This window comes from Malaclemys terrapin, chromosome 4 (assembly GCF_027887155.1).
Source record: "Malaclemys terrapin pileata isolate rMalTer1 chromosome 4, rMalTer1.hap1, whole genome shotgun sequence".
Lineage (NCBI taxonomy): Eukaryota > Metazoa > Chordata > Testudines > Emydidae > Malaclemys > Malaclemys terrapin.
Genome location: NC_071508.1, coordinates 50,398,630 through 50,418,126, shown reverse-complemented (window position 1 = coordinate 50,418,126; position 19,497 = coordinate 50,398,630). Strand labels below are relative to the sequence as shown.

Here is a 19,497-nt window from a genome sequence, read left to right as displayed (position 1 = left end):
GCTAGGGCTTCTTCCAGCTACCAGAATAAATTAGAGCAGCCTCAGCTGTTTTAAATTGTACTGTCCAGGAATGGTACCTTGTAGGTTGCTCCATTGACCCAGGATTACTAAAGCATATAATGCTCAGGCCCCCTCCCATTCCTGATAAGCCCCCTACTCCACAGGGGATGGGCAGAAGGAGCTGTTTTAGAGCCAGCTCTTCTGGTTTTATGTCTGCTGAGGATTCCTTTATGGTAGAGTGGCACAAAAGGATTTATTGCAGGGCAGGATGGAGCCCCTTATGTTCATCGCTCCAAACATGAATTCCACTTTAATCGAGTAAGTAAACTCAGGATATGAGCCCACACAAAGTCTGCTGGCATTCTGGGGTCCTCATCCTCAGACTACATTTGTTATTTCCAAATGACACAGGAAATTCCCTCTCCTCTTCAGCAGCCTCTGAATGCCAGGTTCCATATGCCTTCCTTTGCCCTTACATCATGGCATCATTTGCTTTGAACATGCACAGCCATAATTGCATCTATTTTTGCTTCATTTGTAGGATGGCATGTATTATGTTTCAAGCACCATCAGTTGTAGTCAGCATGAGACACTCTTAGATATGATATGGCTCAATGATATGGCATATTACGTGAAAACAATTTAGTATGCAGCACAACCTCCCCACAAGCCACATTTAGTTGAATTTATCTTATTGCATAAAACAGATTTTTTTAAAAAGACCTCTTTTTAGTTCTCAGAGGTTGAAATATTTAAAAAAAATGTAAAATGAGAGTAAGCAGCAATTGAGGCTACTCAGCAGAAAAGCTTCCCACAGTGAGTTTAAGGCAACAGATTCTCAGAATGTCTCTATTTTATCACAAATGCATATTTCTCTTAAAAAAAAATCCTTTGCTTGGTGTGCTAATTTTTATAATTAAAGAGGGTGGCATGAGCTAGTGGACTGAGAACAAGTTTGGGCACAGAAAGTACATAACATGGCATTTGACTAACATTTGAATTACAAAAATGCTCAGATGCCCCTTTGAGTATTGGGACCCCACTGTACCAGGTGCTATGTGAAGAGATGTTTCCCCAGCACAAGGAGCTTAGCTGGTCCTAGAGTGTATAAAGACGAGCGAGTGAGCCAGGAACTCCTGTACTTTAATTCCCCGCTACTGACTTGCTACATGACATTGGGCAAGTCAATTAACCCTACTGTTAAAGTGGGATAATGACACCTCTTCTGTAGTGTGTCGTGAGAATAGGGAATGAGTCAAATGCTGCTCTTATTTATGCAGTGAAGTCAGTGCCATTGTAGTAGCATAAAAGAACAGAATTAGGCACACTGGGTCTGATTCTCCACTGCCTTACACCTATTATACACATCACCCCTTACGCAAAGGGAGTACAAAACACTATCATTCTGACCTGGTAATATTTTATACCCCTTTTGCACAGACGTAAATAACCATACAAAGTGCAGGCAGTGGATATTCAAGTCTGTTCATTTTCATTTTTTATTTATATCACCTTAGTTTGAGATACTGTGGTGCCTGGACAGATTTTTGCCTCTGCATTGAAATAAGCTACTGTTTCTGAGAATTAATCCATCTCTTAAAAAAACAACAACCCTGTTTATCCTTCAACTCTTATTCCCTTTAAAAACACACCTCAGATCCTATGCCTCATATTAATGACACAGATTGCTTTTCATTCTTTGTTCCTAGCGTGCCGTTCCCTGGAGGATGATGGAAGATACAGGGAGCTTATAACTCTCTCTAAACACAGTTTATTGCTGTCACCACTGAAAAATGAAAACACAGACTTCTAGCTACATGCTGTGCCTAGCACCTTGGCCCTTCATGCAGGAAATTACATGTAAATATTCTGGTTTCACAGTCTGTTTGCCACCATGGGCCTTTGGGAAATGCAGTGGGGTTTTGGTTATTAAAGCTTTCCAAACAGTAAACATTAGATGGAAGAAACACACCTTTTGGGAGGAAATTGTTATAGTTACATTGGTCCAAACCTGAAGAATGGGGGGCCCTCTCAACTCCTATTGATTTTAAGTCAATGGGCCTCCTTCTGATCTTACTTGCACAAGTTTGAAAATAACATAACTCCAGTAACTTCAGCAGAGTTACTTCTGATTAACTCTGAGGAAAGCTGAAGGAAATGAAGCTCAGTGACTTGAACTGACAACTTCATCTGAAGTCAATGGGAGCTGAGGGTATTCAGCACTTCTCAGGCATAGGGCTAGTCAAAAATTTTCAGTTAAAACATTTTTTTAAACCCAATTTTCCATTGAAAAACAAACACTTTTTCAAAATGTGTCTGTTTTCTATGGAAAAGTTTCATTGAAAAATGAATGCCTGAAAACTGAAAAATTTTGAACCACCAAGACTTTATCTTCCATGATGCATCACTGCCAGTCGATAGAGAATAGGAGCACGAGGCACCCAAACTACAACTCCCATGAGGCACCACAGCAACATTTGTGAATCGATTTATTATAGTCTTTGACCAAAATATTTCAGATTTGGATTTTTCACTGAAAATTTTATTTCCATGGAAAAAAATTGACTTTTTGTTTGTGCCAAAAATTTCCACAGGAAAAAAAGCCCTATTTTTTGATGACCTCTACTCAGGAAACACCTTCTAAAACTGGGACTTTAATTCTCTCAAAGGTTTTGCAGGAAAGTTTAGGAGTGTCATTTGACATATATATTTCACATTAAAAGTCTGAGAAATTTCTTAATGACTAACAATAGCAACAACTAGTACAAGTCTTGTTGCCCTGCCTTAGACAAACTCCTACTGGCTTTAATGAGAGTTTTGCCTGAGAAAGGACTGCATGATCTAGCCTAATACTAGATAATGACAATTAATTATAACTTGCATTTTAAAAGCCCCTTTGCGCCCTGCATGCATTTGGGCCTATACAGTATTACAGTAACAACAATATTAAAAATAATTTATTATTATTAATAACCATTCTCATAACATTTCAAATGAGGACAACAGAGGTGTTTTTGAGAAATGAAAAGGAGGGAAGAGGTTATTAATACGAGGCCAACAGTTGTACTTATTTAAGAAATCATCTTTGGAAAAAATGCGTATAAGTGTTGTTTAAAAATGGGAAGGGATGGACTAAGACAGAAGTCTAGAAGGAGGGAATTCCATATCCTAGGGACCACCACAGCAAAGGCAGAATTGCTTGCTTATCTTAGCATGATGATGGTAAATGACCCAAGGATGAGGTCAGAGCAGACATTATAAAGAGATTTAAAAACCAACAGGACCAGCTTAGAAATCTATCTGCAACGTTATGAAAAGCCAGTATGAAGAATGCAAGGGCAGGAGTGGTATGAGAATGCTTGCTCAGGCCAGAGAATAACTGTGCTGCTGCATTACATATGTATTGCAAGTGACTGAAGCCCTGCTAGGAGAAGTAATTACAGTAATCAATCCTTGTGGTCAGGAAGGCATGTGTTGCCAGTGTGTGGTGGGGCGATTACCCCACACTTAGAGAGACTGGGCTGCGGCAGGCCTAGGCGCCTGCGTAGACGCGCGGCCAATCAGGAGAGGGCTTACTGGGAGCCAATAGGAAGACAGATTGGAGCCAGCCAATCAGAGCCCGGCTTAGCCATATAAAAGGCTGCCCAGAGCAGGAGCAGTCAGTCTGTCCCAGGCCTTCAGAGGGGAAGGTCTGTCTCTAGAGCTGGGAGGCCAGCACCACGGACAGCGCAGTGCAGGCCTGCCTGAGAGAGTGGGAGAAGGCCCTACTCCATAGCCTGCTAGGCGGCAGGCCTGGGAGGAGGAGGCCTAGCGTAGTGAAGGGCTGTTGGGGAAGCGGTCCAGAGGGGTAGTTAGAGGAGTAAGGAGTAGGAGGACAGTGAGACTGTCACACGAGGGCCTCTGGACCGGGACTCAGAGTAGTGGGCGGGCCTGAGTCCCCCCCCCCCCCTTTTTCCCCCTTTGTTTGCTGTGCTACCCCACGCGCAGCCACGGGCCGCAGGGAGCGGCCGGTCAGAACCACACCAGATCCTAGACGGTGAGGATTGGACTTGAAGGTGTGGGGCTGCTGTTTACCCCCCCCCCCCGGAAGGGGGTGTGATTGGACAGAGGGACACTGTCGGAGGGCAGTGCTCCGGAAGAGGACGCCGACGTCGGGAGCAACGCAAGTCCGTGCACCCCACAGAGGCGAGACGACAGGCGGAACGCCACCCAAAGAGGGCGCTCTACTGGCGCAAAACTAATTCCCCGAAGCGGCCAGGAGGAGGCGCCACAGCGGTGAGCTACCGACTCTGTCACACGTGGTGGAGAATGCGGGCATAGCGGTCCGCCCCTGATACGAGGGGTCAGCGCCAAGACTGCGGACTATTGCCCAGAACAGTGTCTTGCGCAGACAGACGGTCGACCCAGATTGTGGGTACAGACCCGGACCCACCAAAGGGGTCCAGAGTGTGGGGATTGAACCGGGAGTAACCCGCTGAACCCCAAGATGGAGGCTGAGAAGTTACTAAAATGGCTGCTAGAGAAGCAGCAAGAGCAGTCGGCCCAGCAGCACCAGCAGCAGATGCAAATGCTGCAGCAGATGACCACTTAGCAGCAGCTGCTGATGACTCAGCACCAAGAGAATCAGCAGCAGCTCCTTCGAGAGTTGGCCACCCAGCAGCGGGTGCAGCAGGAACATTTGGTGCAACAGATGGCCGCACTGTTACGGCCGGCAGGAGGCACCCCTGCCGCCCCCATGGGAACCGGACTGGGGGATACCCCAGGGACCCTACCGATACGCCCCACCAAGATGGGGCCCGAGGATGACCCAGAGGCCTATCTGGTCACATGTGAACGGGTGGTGACTGCTGCCCGGTGGCCCTCAGAACATTGGGCCACGTTACTAGCCCCTTATTTGACGGGGCAGGCTCAGGCCGCATATCGGAGCCTCGACCCCCGGGAAGCACTCGAGTACGCCCGAGTCAAGGCGGCCATCCTAGATCATACCGGCATTAGCCCAGAGACCTACCGACAGCGTCTCCGTAAAGAACAGTATCCCCCGGGGGCCCGACCCCGCGCCGTGGCCCAACGCATCCGGGACCACTGCTGGAGATGGTTGGACCCAGAGGGCCTGACGGGACACCAGGTGGCGGAGCTGGTAGCCTTAGAGCAGTTCACCCAGATCCTACCCCCGGGAGGGAGGGCCTGGGTGCGACGGCATCGACCGGCCACCCTCTCCGCAGCAGTGGCCTTAATGGAGGACTACTTATCCGCCGAGGGGGCAGAGGCATCACCCCGAGCAGCCGAGAGCCTTGGTCGCAAGGGCGGCGCAGAGAAGGGGAATCCTCGTGGGGCGGGAGCCTCTGGACCACTGGCAGGCAACAGCCATCGCCACCCGAGACCTTCCAACCCTGAACCCCGACCCAAGTTATTGCCGGTGGCGACTCGAAGGGAGCAACAGCCCCCGGAGCGAACAGGCCCCCCCGGAGGACGCCCAAGCCCGGCCGAAACCCGAGAGAGGTGCTGGGGCTGCGGTCAAGAGGGACATTTCCGGCGAGATTGCCCTTTTTTGTACTGCAGCTACGGGCAGGCCTGGATGGCCGGACAACGGGCACGGCAGAAAGGGGTAAGAAAATTGATAGTCCCGGTCCAGGTTGAAGGGAACCACACCAATGCCCTTGTAGATTCGGGGTGTAGTCAGACCCTCATATGAGAGGGGCTGGTCCTGAACCTCAATCTTTCGGGGCCCCCGATCTACCTGCAGTGTGTGCATGGAGACATCCGCCAGTATCCCACAGCCTGGGTCAAGATGCGAGTAGGCGGCCGAGAGGAGGGTCTCCGAGTAGGAGTGGCCCCTAGGCTGGCTTACCCGGTGGTGTTGGGACGAGATTGGCCCGGCTTCGGAGAGGTCCTCCTAAGATATCAGCCACCCAAGCCCCGACCAGACAGGACTATAGTACCGGGAACGGGGCTGCTTGGGAGCAGGCTAAGGGATGACCCCGGCGAGGGGACCTCCTCGACGGCGGAGACCCCTGCGAGTTGTCCGGGAGACAGACCCCGTTTGGTGGAGGACGCCCGGGTAGAGTTAGAGCGCGACGGGGACTTCTTACGTGAGCAACGGGAAGACCCAACCCTAAGCCGAGCCTGGGAACATGCCACCAACCCTGCTGTTGAGGGGGACGGTACGGACTCCGCAGGGCCCCCGCTTTGAGGTATGGCAGGACCGCCTGTACCGAATAGCGCAGGAACCCCAGACCCGTGAGACGTTCCGCCAGCTGTTGGTCCCCCGGAGACTGCGAGCCGGCCTCCTCCACTTAGCCCACGCGAACCCTTGGGCTGGACACCTGGGACGCGAGAAGACCCTACAGAGGGTGGCCCGCCGGTTTTTCTGGCCAGGCATCCACCGGGAAGTGGCAGACTTTTGCGCCTCGTGCCCAGAATGCCAGCGAGCCGGACCGAAAGGGGTAGCTCCTGCACCCCTGGTACCCATGCCAGTCGTGGGGGTACCCTTTGAACGGATTGGGATGGACCTCGTCGGCCCCCTTGAGCGAAGCAAGACAGGGAACCGCTTTATACTAGTAGTCGTGGACTACGCCACACGCTATCCCGAAGCCGTGCCCCTAAAGACAGCGACGGCACCGACCATTGCGGGTGAACTAGTAAAGATTTTTGCCCGGGTGGGGATACCCGGTGAAATATTGACGGACCAGGGCACCAATGTGTCCTCCAAGTTAATAGCTGAGCTATGTCGCCTCCTCCATATCCGGACCCTCCGGACATCGGTGTACCACCCGCAGACCGATGGCTTGGTAGAGCGGTTCAACGGTACACTAAAAGCCATGTTGCGGAAGTTTGTGGAGGAGGACCCCTCACATTGGGACACCTTGTTGCCGGCCCTCTTGTTTGCGATAAGAGAGGTACCACAGGCCTCGACGGGGTTCTCGCCCTTCGAGCTCCTATACGGCAGGCAGCCCAGAGGAATACTGGACCTCCTGAAAGAGGAGTGGGAAGCACAGGAGACACGGGTCCTTGGGACCACACAATACGTGCTACAGCTCCGGGAGCGACTCCAAACGTTAGGGGCCTTCGCCCGTGAAAACCTGGAACGGGCCCAGGCAGGTCAGGAGCGCCTCTATAATCGAAGGGCAAGAGGGAGGAAGTTCGCCCCAGGCGATAGGGTGTTGCTGTTGCTGCCCTCTTCAGAGTCGAAGCTCCTGGCCAAATGGCAGGGTCCCTACGAAGTGATCCGACGAGTGGGACCAGTCGATTACGAGGTCAGACTACCGGGTCGACGCAAAGAGACCCGTATTTACCATATTAATCTCCTAAAGGCCTGGAAGACCCGGGAAGCCATGTTCATCGGCCCGTCCACCCCAGAGGCGGAACTTGGACCCCTAGCAGGAGATCTTCCCGACCCCGGACCGGCTGTGGTGGGGTCAGGCCTCGACCCCAGACAGAGAGGACAACTGCAACAGATGGTGGAGAAGTTCTCAGATGTATTATTGGCCCGCCCAGGCCGGACGACCCTAATGAGTCATCATATTGCCACAGACCCCGGGAAGAGAGTGACGGACAACCATCGACCGTTACCCAAGAAAATGTGGGACACCGTCCGGCGGGAGGTGGAGACGATGTTGGAGATGGGAGTGGTAGAAGAATCGACGAGCGAGTGGCGAAGCCCTATCGTCTTAGTACCGAAGCCAGATGGGGCGACCCGGTTTTGTATCGACTTCAGAAAGGTCAACGCTATCTCTCGTTTTGACGCCTATCCAATGCCGAGAGTGGATGAACTGTTAGAGCGCCTCGGAGGAGCCAAGTACCTGTCAACTTTAGATTTAACTAAAGGATATTGGCAGATCCCACTGACGCCAAACTCCCGAGCAAAGACGGCCTTCCCTACGCCCTTCGGCCTCTTCCAGTTCGTAACCATGCCGTTCGGCTTGCACGGAGCCGCAGCCACATTCCAACGCCTGATGAACAAGGTCCTCCAGCCCCACGACCAATACGCGGCGGCGTACATCGACGATATCGTGGTTTATAGCCTTGACTGGGAGAGCCATTTACACCACCTGGCAGCAGTGCTACAAGCCCTCAGGGCGGCCGGCCTAACAGCTAACCCGGCGAAATGTCACTTAGGCCAAGAAGAGGTGACCTACCTGGGATACACGGTAGGAGGGGGGAAACTAACACCCCTTATTAGCAAGGTACAAGCCCTCAGAGATGTACCCACTCCCACAACGAAGAAACAAGTGCGTCAGTTCTTGGGATTAGCTGGGTATTATCGTCGTTTTGTACCAGACTTCGCATCCATAGCCGCCCCCCTGTCAGATCTAACGAAGAACTCCCAGCCTCGACAGGTACAGTGGACTACACAATGCGAGCGAGCCTTTAACACACTCCAGGAACGGCTCACTCAAGAACCAGTACTACGGCACCCCGACTTCACGAAAGAGTTTATACTCCAAACAGACGCTTCGGAAGTCGGCCTGGGCGCAGTACTCTCCCAGGAAGTAGACGGGGAGGAACATCCTGTACTGTATTTAAGTCGGAAGCTGTTCCCCCGAGAAAGACACTTCTCAACAATAGAGAAAGAGGCCTTGGCGGTACGGTGGGCTATCGATGCCCTCCGTTACTATCTGTTAGGGAATAGTTTTAAATTAATCACGGATCACGCCCCTTTGCGATGGATCCACAGCATGAAAGACACGAATGCTAGAATTATGCGGTGGTACCTCGCCCTCCAGCCTTACGACTTCCAGGTGCTCCACCGACCGGGTAAGGCCCATACTAACGCCGATTTCTTCTCCAGGCTAGGGGAGGAGGGCGAAGAATCGGATCAAGGAGGGGGATCCTTAGCGCAGGGGGTGGTCCGTGAGGGGGCTGTCAGGCTCCCCCCCAACTGCCGAGGCCCTAAACAGTTAGCCCTGACGGCAGAGGATCCGTCACGCTTGTACGGGGTGTGTCTCAAATGCACAGAGTGCGAGAGGAGGGAACATACCCCAGCCTAGGCAGACGGCCGTGGGAGGAGAACCCTTGCGGGAAGCCCTGGTGGAGGACCAGCCCACACTCCTGGAACCGCCGAGGACTGCGACTTCTCCAGGTCAAGAGGGAGCCTCACTCTGGGGGGGACCAGCCGAGGCGGTGAACCACGAGACCTGTGGAGAATCAGGAGACCCGTGGGACACTCCAGCAGTGGAGCAGATAGGAGGCAGCTTAAGGGACGAGACGGACTGGTACGTCGGACCCGGTAAGCCTCAGCGTGTTTCGGTGGGACCCCCCCGCTGAGACGGTGGATAAGCCGGGTTGCCCATAGGCAAAGACTAATTTCCGGAACTTTGGGGCCAGTAGGCCATAAGGCCCAGTGACAAGGGCTAAGTTTCTAGACTTTGAGCCGGTAAGCTGAGCCGCTGCGGGACAAAGATTGCTTTCCGTGCTCTAGGCCATTAGGCCGGTTAGGATAACCCCCCCCCCCCCCCGGAGGGTTCTTAAGGGGGAGGGTGTGTGGTGGGGCGATTACCCCACACTTAGAGAGACTGGGCTGCGGCAGGCCTAGGCGCCTGCGTAGACGCGCGGCCAATCAGGAGAGGGCTTACTGGGAGCCAATAGGAAGACAGATTGGAGCCAGCCAATCAGAGCCCGGCTTAGCCATATAAAAGGCTGCCCAGAGCAGGAGCAGTCAGTCTGTCCCAGGCCTTCAGAGGGGAAGGTCTGTCTCTAGAGCTGGGAGGCCAGCACCACGGACAGCGCAGTGCAGGCCTGCCTGAGAGAGTGGGAGAAGGCCCTACTCCATAGCCTGCTAGGCGGCAGGCCTGGGAGGAGGAGGCCTAGTGTAGTGAAGGGCTGTTGGGGAAGCGGTCCAGAGGGGTAGTTAGAGGAGTAAGGAGTAGGAGGACAGTGAGACTGTCACACGAGGGCCTCTGGACCGGGACTCAGAGTAGTGGGCGGGCCTGAGTCCCCCCCCCCCCCCCCTTTTTCCCCCTTTGTTTGCTGTGCTACCCCACGCGCAGCCACGGGCCGCAGGGAGCGGCCGGTCAGAACCACACCAGATCCTAGACGGTGAGGATCGGACTTGAAGGTGTGGGGCTGCTGTTTACCCCCCCCCCCCCGGAAGGGGGTGTGATTGGACAGAGGGACACTGTCGGAGGGCAGTGTTCCAGAAGAGGACGCTGACGTCGGGAGCAACGCAAGTCCGTGCACCCCACAGAGGCGAGACGACAGGCGGAACGCCACCCAAAGAGGGCGCTCTACTGGCGCAAAACTAATTCCCCGAAGCGGCCAGGAGGAGGCGCCACAGCGGTGAGCTACCGACTCTGTCACACAGTGCAAGATAACAACACAATGAAGAAGTGTGCAACCTGATCAAAAACAAAACAAAACGTTGGTATTTGTATATAAAAGTGCTACTTCTATTTTGTCTATAAGCTACAAGATATAAAATAGACAACTACCTAAATAACCGGAATTATTTTGAAAGGGAACGTGCCCATCTCAGTATGTTATTTACTACAAATGAAGGCCAAGAAATGTGCATTTTTTTCCCTAGTGTCTTCCTTTGACTCAATCTCCTTATAATGGTTTTCTTCTGTGGTAATAAAACAACTGCATAATGATGTCAAAGATATAAACAGATGTATTATTCCAATAGCTTCAGTTGTTTAAAGGACATCATGTAGACCAGATTCTCAAAAGGGACTTGTGATTTTGGGTACTCAACTTGAGATGCCTTAAAAGGGACCCAATTTCCAGAATTGCCCACCCTCTGAAAATCAGGCCCCTTTAAGGTGTTTCAAGTTGAGAATCAAAAAATTAAAGGGCACCCAAAATCACTAGTCAATTTTGAAAATGTTAATAATACACATTCTCCCTGTGCAATCCTGTTGATACAGAAATGCAAAAAGATTATTTTCAGTAATGTTTATTTTATAGCAGTAGAAGTCACTTACAAGTCACTTTTCACTTTCATCATTAAAAATGACAGCTTTCTTACCCAGTCAGCATGTGGCAGGTACTGTAGTTTGTGGGTGACCAGGACAATGGTCCTCTTGTCTTCCCTTAGCATTTTCAGGATCCCTTCCTGCATAAGATGGTCACTTAAGTGGATATCCAGTGCCGAAAATGGATCGTCCTAGCCACAGGAAAAGAGATTAAGTACATGCCATATTGCTGCAGCCAAGCCTTTACAGGATTTAATGGAAGTGATATATTTTAACACTAGTGCTGTCTTCAGTTAAGTCAGTTAGATCAACACAGACAACTAGAGGGAGGAGAAGATTAACAGTAAATCAATATTTTGCAGTGGCAGGGGATTCTCAGATAGAAGCTTACAAGAAATGGAAGATTGGACAAATGACCAGAGAGGAGTATAAAAATATTGCTCAGGCATGCAGGAGTGAAATCAGGAAGGCCAAATCACACTTGGAGTTGCAGCTAGCAAGAGATGTTAAGAGTAACAAGAAGGGTTTCTTCAGGTATGTTAGCAACAAGAAGAAAGTCAAGGAAAGTGTGGGCCCCTTACTGAATGAGGGAGGCAACCTAGTGACCGAGGATGTGGAAAAAGCTAATGTACTCAATGATTTTTTTTGCCTCTGTCTTCACGAACAAGGTCAGCTCCCAGACTGCTGCACTGGGCAGCACAATATGGGGAGAAGGTGACCAGCCCTCTGTGGAGAAAGAAGTGGTTCGGGACTATTTAGAAAAACTGGACGTGCACAAGTCCATGGGGCCGGATGCGCTGCATCCGAGGGTGCTAAAGGAGTTGGTGGATGAGATTGCAGAGCCATTGGCCATTATTTTTGAAAACTCATGGTGATCGGGGGAGGTCCCGGATGACTGGAAAAAAGCTAATGTAGTGCCCATCTTTAAAAAAGCGAAGAAGGAGGATCCGAGGAACTACAGGCCAGTCAGCCTCACCTCAGTCCCTGGAAAAATCATGGAGCAGGTCCTCAAGGAATCAATTATGAAACACTTAGAGGAGAGGAAAGTGATCAGGAACAGTCAGCATGGATTCACCAAGGGGAAGTCATGCCTGACTAACCTAATTGCCTTCTATGATGAGATAACTGGCTCTGTGGATGAGGGGAAAGCAGTGGATGTGTTATTCTTTGACTTTAGCAAAGCTTTTGATACGGTCTCCCATAGTATTCTTGCCAGCAAGTTAAAGAAGTATGGGCTGGATGAATGGACTGTAAGGTGGATAGAAAGCTGGCTAGATCGTCGGGCTCAACGGGTAGTGATCAATGGCTCCATGTCTAGTTGGCAGCCGGTTTCAAGTGGAGTGCCCCAAGGATCGGTCTTGGGGCCGGTTTTGTTTAATATCTTTATTAATGATCTGGAAGATGGTGTGGACTGCACTCTCAGCAAGTTTGCAGATGACACTAAACTAGGAGGCGTGGTAGATACACTAGAGGTTAGGGATTGGATACAGAGGGATGTAGACAAATTAGAGGATTGGGCCAAAAAAAACCTGATGAGGTTCAACAAGGACAAGTGCAGAGTCCTGCACTTAGGACGGAAGAATCCCATGCACTGCTACAGACTAGGGACCGAATGGCTAGGTAGCAGTTCTGCAGAAAAGGACCTAGGGGTCAGAGTGGACAAGAAGCTGGATATGAGTCAACAGTGTGCTCTTGTTGCCAAGAAGGCTAACGGCATTTTGGGCTGTATAAGTAGGGGCATTGCCAGTAGATCGAGGAACGTGATCGTTCCCCTTTATTCGACATTGGTGAGGCCTCATCTGGAGTACTGTATCCAGTTTTGGGCCCCACACTACAAGAAGGATGTGGAAAAATTGGAAAGAGTCCAGCGGAGGGCAACAAAAATGATTAGGAGTCTGGAGCACATGACTTATGAGGAGAGGCTGAGGGAACTGGGATTGTTTAGTCTCCAGAAGAGAAGAATGAGGGGGGATTTGATAGCTGCTTTTTCAACTACCTGAGGGGGGGGTTCCAAAGAGGATGGAGCTCGGCTGTTCTCAGTGGTGGCAGATGACAGAACAAGGAGCAATAGTCTCAAGTTGCAGTGGGGGAGGTCTAGGTTGGATATTAGGAAACACTATTTCACTAGGAGGGTGGTGAAGCACTGGAATGTGTTACCTAGGGAGGTGGTGGAGTCTCCTTCCTTGGAGGTTTTTAAGGCCCGGCTTGACAAAGCCCTGGCTGGGATGATTTAGTTGGGAATTGGTCCTGCTTTTAGCAGGGGGTTGGACTAGATGACCTCCTGAGGTCCCTTCCAACCCTGATATTCTATGATTCTAAGATGTCAACAAAGCATGAATTATATTTTTGCAATGACTAAGCTGAAAGATGGTAATTTTAGCTAGACTTGTGCTGTGGTTTACTGAGTCTTAAGGTACGTCTATACTTACCCGCTGGTTCGGCGGCAAGCAATTGATCTTCTGGGATCGATTTATCGAATCTTGTCTAGACGCGATAAATCGATCCTGGAAGTGCTTGCCGTCGACACCGGTAATCCTGTTCCGCGAGAGGAGTAGGTGGAGTCGACGGGGGAGCCTGCCTGCCGTGTGTGGACCTGCGGTAAGTATCTTTAAGTTCAAACTAAGATACTTCGACTTCAGCTACGTTATTCACGTAGCTGAAGTTGCATATCTTAGTTCGAACTGGGGGCTTAGTGTGGACCAGCCCTTAGAGTAACTGCCAGTTTATTTACCTGCACACTTCAGATATTGATATACTGGTGTAACTAAGGGCTTGTCTACATGGCGCTGCAGTACTGACAAGCCCCTATTTAGGCCTAACATAAACTATGGTGTGCCTGACTTGAAGTCCTCCAGAGAAACAGAGTATAAGCACATCTTGATTTCCTTGGTGACATACTTGCTCCCTTGTGAGTTATCTATTCCCACCTCTGAGAGAAATTTCCCTATTGAAAAACCACTGAGAGAGAAAGATTGATCAGTTCTATGATCTTGACCAGATGATTGCTTTTAAGGGCTTCAAATTAGATTAATTCTGTCCTATGGACTCACTGATTTGTATTTAATTAATTGAGGAAAGAGCTAACATTTATTGAGGATTTATTCATTTGAGAATTATACATAGCATGTGGAAGGTGGTACTGATATTACTGGTAGGATTTACATTGTCTTCCCACTAGAATTATTAAGGTAATTATACTGATTCTTTTTATGTGGAATGTGGAATTTTGCTCACTGAGCATTGAGTTATGTCTGTTCTATCCCACTGAAATCAATAGGAGTTTTGCAATCAAATTCAATGGAGGCAGAGTTAGGTCAAAGCTAGATGCTTTTGAAAATCTGACACCCTTACTTTTTTCCCCCCTGAATTTTGGAATGTCATATTGTAATTACATTTATATATTTATTGTTGTATTGGTACATTTACAAAAATCAATAAAAATAATTTAAAATATCTAGAAGCAGTGATGATGTAGAGATGAGTTTTGAGGGTGTAATAAATCAGAATATAATAAAACGAAGAGTAAAAATGAAGGAAATTCAAAGGTGCCAGGTATGGTCACACATATGTTACAGTATCCTCACACCCTGACAAAGAGTATATTCTCAAATCTTTGCATGGAGTTTTAGTCACCCAGTTCCAAGTAAAGTCCATGGGAACCATACATCTAAAACACTGTGCAGGGTTAAAAAAATATATATGAAGTTGTCAGGTGAAATGCTGAATTCCCTTGCTCTATGGATTTGGATCAAAACTGATCATCTTCCTTAACTATGGTTTTCGTGCATGCCTGCTACATATGCAATGTTGTACTCTTCGTGATAGAGAAAGGCAACTTATGGCCCAATATTGGCCCTGCTCCACTGCGGCACTTGGCTGGACAATGCAGCTCTACTTGTGCTATGTTGTGAAAGGGTTTTCACTCATTGGGAAGCCACATAATTGCTATGAGGCCTTCTCATAAAGACAGGCCTATGAATCTGCCTCCCAGGCTCTTAGGAATGTTGTCTGATATGTCGTGCCTTCCTGACTCCACATGCCATGGCTGGTACAGAGGACTTTAAAGGGGTCATACACTTGAAAGCTGAGCTCAAAAGGGAAACTATCAGCTAGGAGACTCAATAAACCCATTAGTGAGGGGGGGATTACTTGATTCTTCCTCATACTAATCCAAGGACCTAATCCCATTCCCCTCTCCCCATAGTAGCTCCATTGGGGTTGGGGCAAAATATGCAGAGAACAGTTCAGGATGGGCAGAGAGCTTGTTTCCACAAAGAAAAGAGATGCTTTAGGCACAGGACAATCTTAATTTTATGGATGAGAATTTAGGAATTTTTACAAATACTGCTGTCAATATTTGAAATGTACTAGCTTAAATAAAATCTCGAAGTACCAAAAATAAATGCAGTGGTCAAAGCAGCATTTCAAATAGAAACTGAGGAGAGCATGTCTATATTGCAGCAGGGAGTGGTGTGGACGTTGTGATATGGGCGATGGCATGGGTCAGCCACCCAAGCTCAAACCTAGGGGTCAGAGGGACTTGGACTCAGGCAGCTAGCCCATGCTGTCATCCATGTCACAACATCCACACTGCTATTTTTAATGCACTAATTTGAGCCTGTCTACCCAGGCTGGGAGGCACGTTCCCAGCCACAGTGTAAAGTGAAGGATCAAATCCATGATTTCTATTTACATTTATTTATCTTAAGATCTATCTGTGGTATTTATGGCGGGGGGGGGGGGGGTCTGTTCCCTGGGTATCCCAGCTATAACAAATGTAAAATAAAGTAGTGCACATTTCAATTGCGACTACCCCTTTGGTTCAGTGGAGCAGAATTTCATTTGCTGCCCATTAAACATTTTGAATGAGTATACTTGGTGCTGCAACTTACAGCTCAGACATAATGGCATCTACTCACTAGGAACACAACATTTGTCTGCTGGTAAAGTGCTCTTGCCACACTGATGCGCTGACGCTGCCCTCCAGAAAGATTGATACCCTGGAAGTAAACAGATAAAAATAAAAATCAATTGATCACAAAATCTCTAATCCAGCTCTAAAATCAGAATACTCAAATTTTGCTTTGTTATAAGTTTTTGTGGAGAAGACACCCTGGAGTGAAAGAATCCAGGCATATCCTTTTGAAAAAGTATCCCTACAGTTCATTTGGGAAAGCAGCATACTAATTGCCTTGATATCTGGAATGCTCTACCATGAATTTTGGGCCATATATACACAACTGTAAAATCGTTAAAGCCTTCATTGCTATTGAGCAAATGCAACTGCAATGCAGATTACACTGATTTTCTGAGATGTTCCAGATTTCCTCCTACAAGGTAAGAGGAAACTTTTAGATGACCTCAGTTGTATGCTACTAGCAGCTGGAACTGATTTTTTAATGTTCTTTGTCCTCACTCAAAATGTACTTCAACATCAGCGGAGAACTTTTCGTGCATTAGACCAAGATGTTTTAAAAATAGGTGGCTAAAGTTAAGTTCTTATGTGCATATTCAGTTCCATGGGAAAAGCTGGGTGCTTGACACTTTTGAAAAACCAGACCATTTGTTCAGGTGCTTAAATAAGGTCTTAACAGTTTAACTTTAGTCCTTAGGCTCATTTTTTAGCAAGAAGGTCATGATGCATTGGTGGCGCTACTGAAGAGATCTGGGTTTGCAGATGATCTTTGGACACTCTGTCCTTGAGCTGGGCCTATAAACTAAATGACATTTTCAGCTTCGGGTGGGGTGGAAAGGAAGGGTAGAGTTTGCCCATAACACATTTATTTTTCTTGCAAAGGTAGCAGCAATTTTTAAAATTACATTTTAATTGGCACTCCCCCAATCATTTATTCAGAAACATTGGTTTGAGAACATTCTTGAGGCATGTGAAGGTTTGTGTAATGCTGTGATGCTATATTATTTATCTAAGGTATCATAATTATACTAGGTAACTGAATTACAAGAGGCAATTTTTAAGCACAATATCAGACTATGTTGAGATGAAGCATAATCTGGTGGCTATGAGAGATCTAGGTTCTATTCCCAGCCCTGACCCAGATTTACTGTGTGTAGTTGTAGCCCTATCGGGCCCAGGATGTTAGAGAGACAACGTGAGTGAGGTAATATCTTTGATTGGACCAACTTCTGTTGGCGAGAGAGACAAGTTTTTGAGCCACAAACAGCTCTTCTTCAGATAAAGACCTGAAGAAGAGCTGTGTGTGGCTTGAAAACTTGTCTCACTCACCAACAGAAGTTGGTCCAATCAAAGATATTACCTCATCCACCTTATCTCATAGATTTACTGTGTAGCTTGGAGCAAATTACTTATCTCTGTGCCTTGGTTTCTTCAGCTGCAATGTATTAGCATTTTCCTACTTCACCAGGGTACAGCAAGGCTTAATTCATTAATGTTTGTTAATTGCTTGATACCTTCAGATGGAAGGTGCTCTAAAACTGTAAAGTTTTATTTTTATTATATGCCTGTAGACACCAAACTGCAAAGAGTGATGCTTGGGCACTGATATTTCGGATAGCGACTGTGGGACTAATAAAACATTCTGATAGCAGAACATTGAAACCAGCACATTTCACACAAACAGCAATGTTCCCATATTTACCAAGCGATGAGCTTTCAGACTAATGATCTAAAAGTATATTTAACTCAAAGATTTATTTGGCAACTAGAGTACTGAAACGATTTAAAGAAAAAACACAAAAACAAATCCTGTGTAGAGGGTTACTGACCCTCTCTCCAATCTGGGTTTGGTCTCCATGAGGAAGAATGTCAATATCAGGCTGAAGGGAGCAAGCATCAATCACTGCTTTGTATCTGTGGAAACAAAAAAGATAATGCAAAATCCACACAGATATTGCCAGAGAACCACACTTTCTAACTGCATAGGAGCAAAGATTAACCAGCTGTAAAAAGTCACACGGTGGAAAAGACTTGTTTGTTAGGCACTAATTGTTCTAATGGAATCCCTTTCAATCATAGTCAAGTAAATGGCATTTTGGCTAGCAAAGCACATTAGGCCAGCTCCCCAGACCAATTAAAAATATTTAAAGACTAAAAATAGGCAGAGCAGGCACTGGTTCTTTTATGACCCATGGTTATTCTTTAAGGTTTATTTGTTTGCAGCATCAGGACCTTAGTTTCCTCTGTTTGTGTGGGCCTTTCACAGAAACAAGGGAGAAACAATAAAAACATACAATGTGATTGTATAGCCACCAAAATTGGGAGAGGGACTCAGGAGTGGAGATGGATAGGAAACGGTTTTCCTGTCCTGCAAAATTTTTCAAGATTAAATTTTTTTCCCTGTTCCACATTGGAACAAAATGGAGATCTTCAAAAATTTTCCACCAAAAAACCCAAAATAAATAATAATAATAATAAACAACGAACAACAGAGAGTGAGAGAGACCCCAAAATAGCCAATAGCCAGTACTCAGGGCACTCAGCTGGGATACAGGAGATCCATGTTCAAGTCCCTGCTCTGCTGATTCTGTTCTGAAGTTTCTCTCTCTCTCGCTCATTTTGACCAGAAATTCCACTCTAACCCAAGAAACGCTCTTAACAACTAGTCCTTTCCTGCAAAAAGTTTCAATTTTGAAAAACCGACATTTTCTGACAAAAAATCGTTTCACTGGAAAATTCCCAGCCAGCTCTACTCAGGAGCAGGTGAGGCACCTGATATTATTTTTAACTCACTTTAAGAGACTTTTTAGGTTTCAAGTTAACAGGGAACTTGTAAAGATCTTATTCAATCAAGTGGGGTTATTCTATCAATATTTCTAATTAAGCTTGTTCAACTGTTTTATTGGATGGAACCCTAGCAGCCAAGTTAGAGAGAGTAGGGCACTGGTGGTAAAAATGAAGGGACACATGACAACATTCCTAGATTCAGAAGCCACCGGGGCCAGATTTGTCACTGACTTTCATTCCATGCAATTCCACTGGAGTCAATGATTGCACGGGGTCTAAATCTGAGCAGAATTTGGCCTATTTAATCTCCTGGGCAATGCAAAAAAGTCATTTGGAAACAAAAATGTTGCAATAGAGCACTTAGCAAGAGCTCTTTAAATAAAAAAACCCCTACTCAAACTATTTTTATTTTTCAAATAGCATTTTTTTTGTTACTCCCTCTTTCCTTTCCAAAGTCAATAATAGTAGAGATTCAATGCCAAATGCTATTTCAGAATGTAAAAAAACAGAGTTCAAAGATTAGCTGATCCACCCAGGTTAAGCACAAACATACCACTTATCGTCAATAACATCTCAAATTTTTAAATTTTAAACAAGTTTCAAAATCAACTTACAAGAAAGTTTACTCAAAAGTGCCACTCTGGTCTATTAAATACTGTGCATCACACATAGATGTCCTTTGGAAGGAACAAAAGCTCCTAAAATGAATTTTTTGGTGTATCTCCATGTGCTACGAAGTCAGCTGAACTTTTATCATACATACACTTTCACAATAAATTGATCAAAATACATCAAATATCAAAATATATCTGGCTGAAGGAGCAGTTTGTAAATTTATGCCTCAGAAACATATGGTCAGTTGTTCACCTAACAGATGGCCCC

The 19,497-nt window shown here is 47.3% G+C and overlaps 1 protein-coding gene across 9 annotated transcripts in view; it reads right to left on the bottom strand.

The window, feature by feature from the left end:
* The window catches only part of ABCC8 (ATP binding cassette subfamily C member 8), a 139,717-nt gene that overhangs the window by 33,042 nt on the left and 87,178 nt on the right, over positions 1-19,497 (bottom strand). For all 9 annotated transcript variants that reach the window (XM_054027476.1, XM_054027477.1, XM_054027478.1 and 6 more), the window contains 3 exons: positions 17,658-17,742; positions 15,833-15,913; positions 10,967-11,104 (listed from right to left, as the gene is read on the bottom strand). In XM_054027476.1, coding sequence (XP_053883451.1) covers positions 10,967-11,104; positions 15,833-15,913; positions 17,658-17,742 — 304 coding nt within the window. The remainder of the gene's footprint in view (positions 1-10,966; positions 11,105-15,832; positions 15,914-17,657; positions 17,743-19,497) is intronic.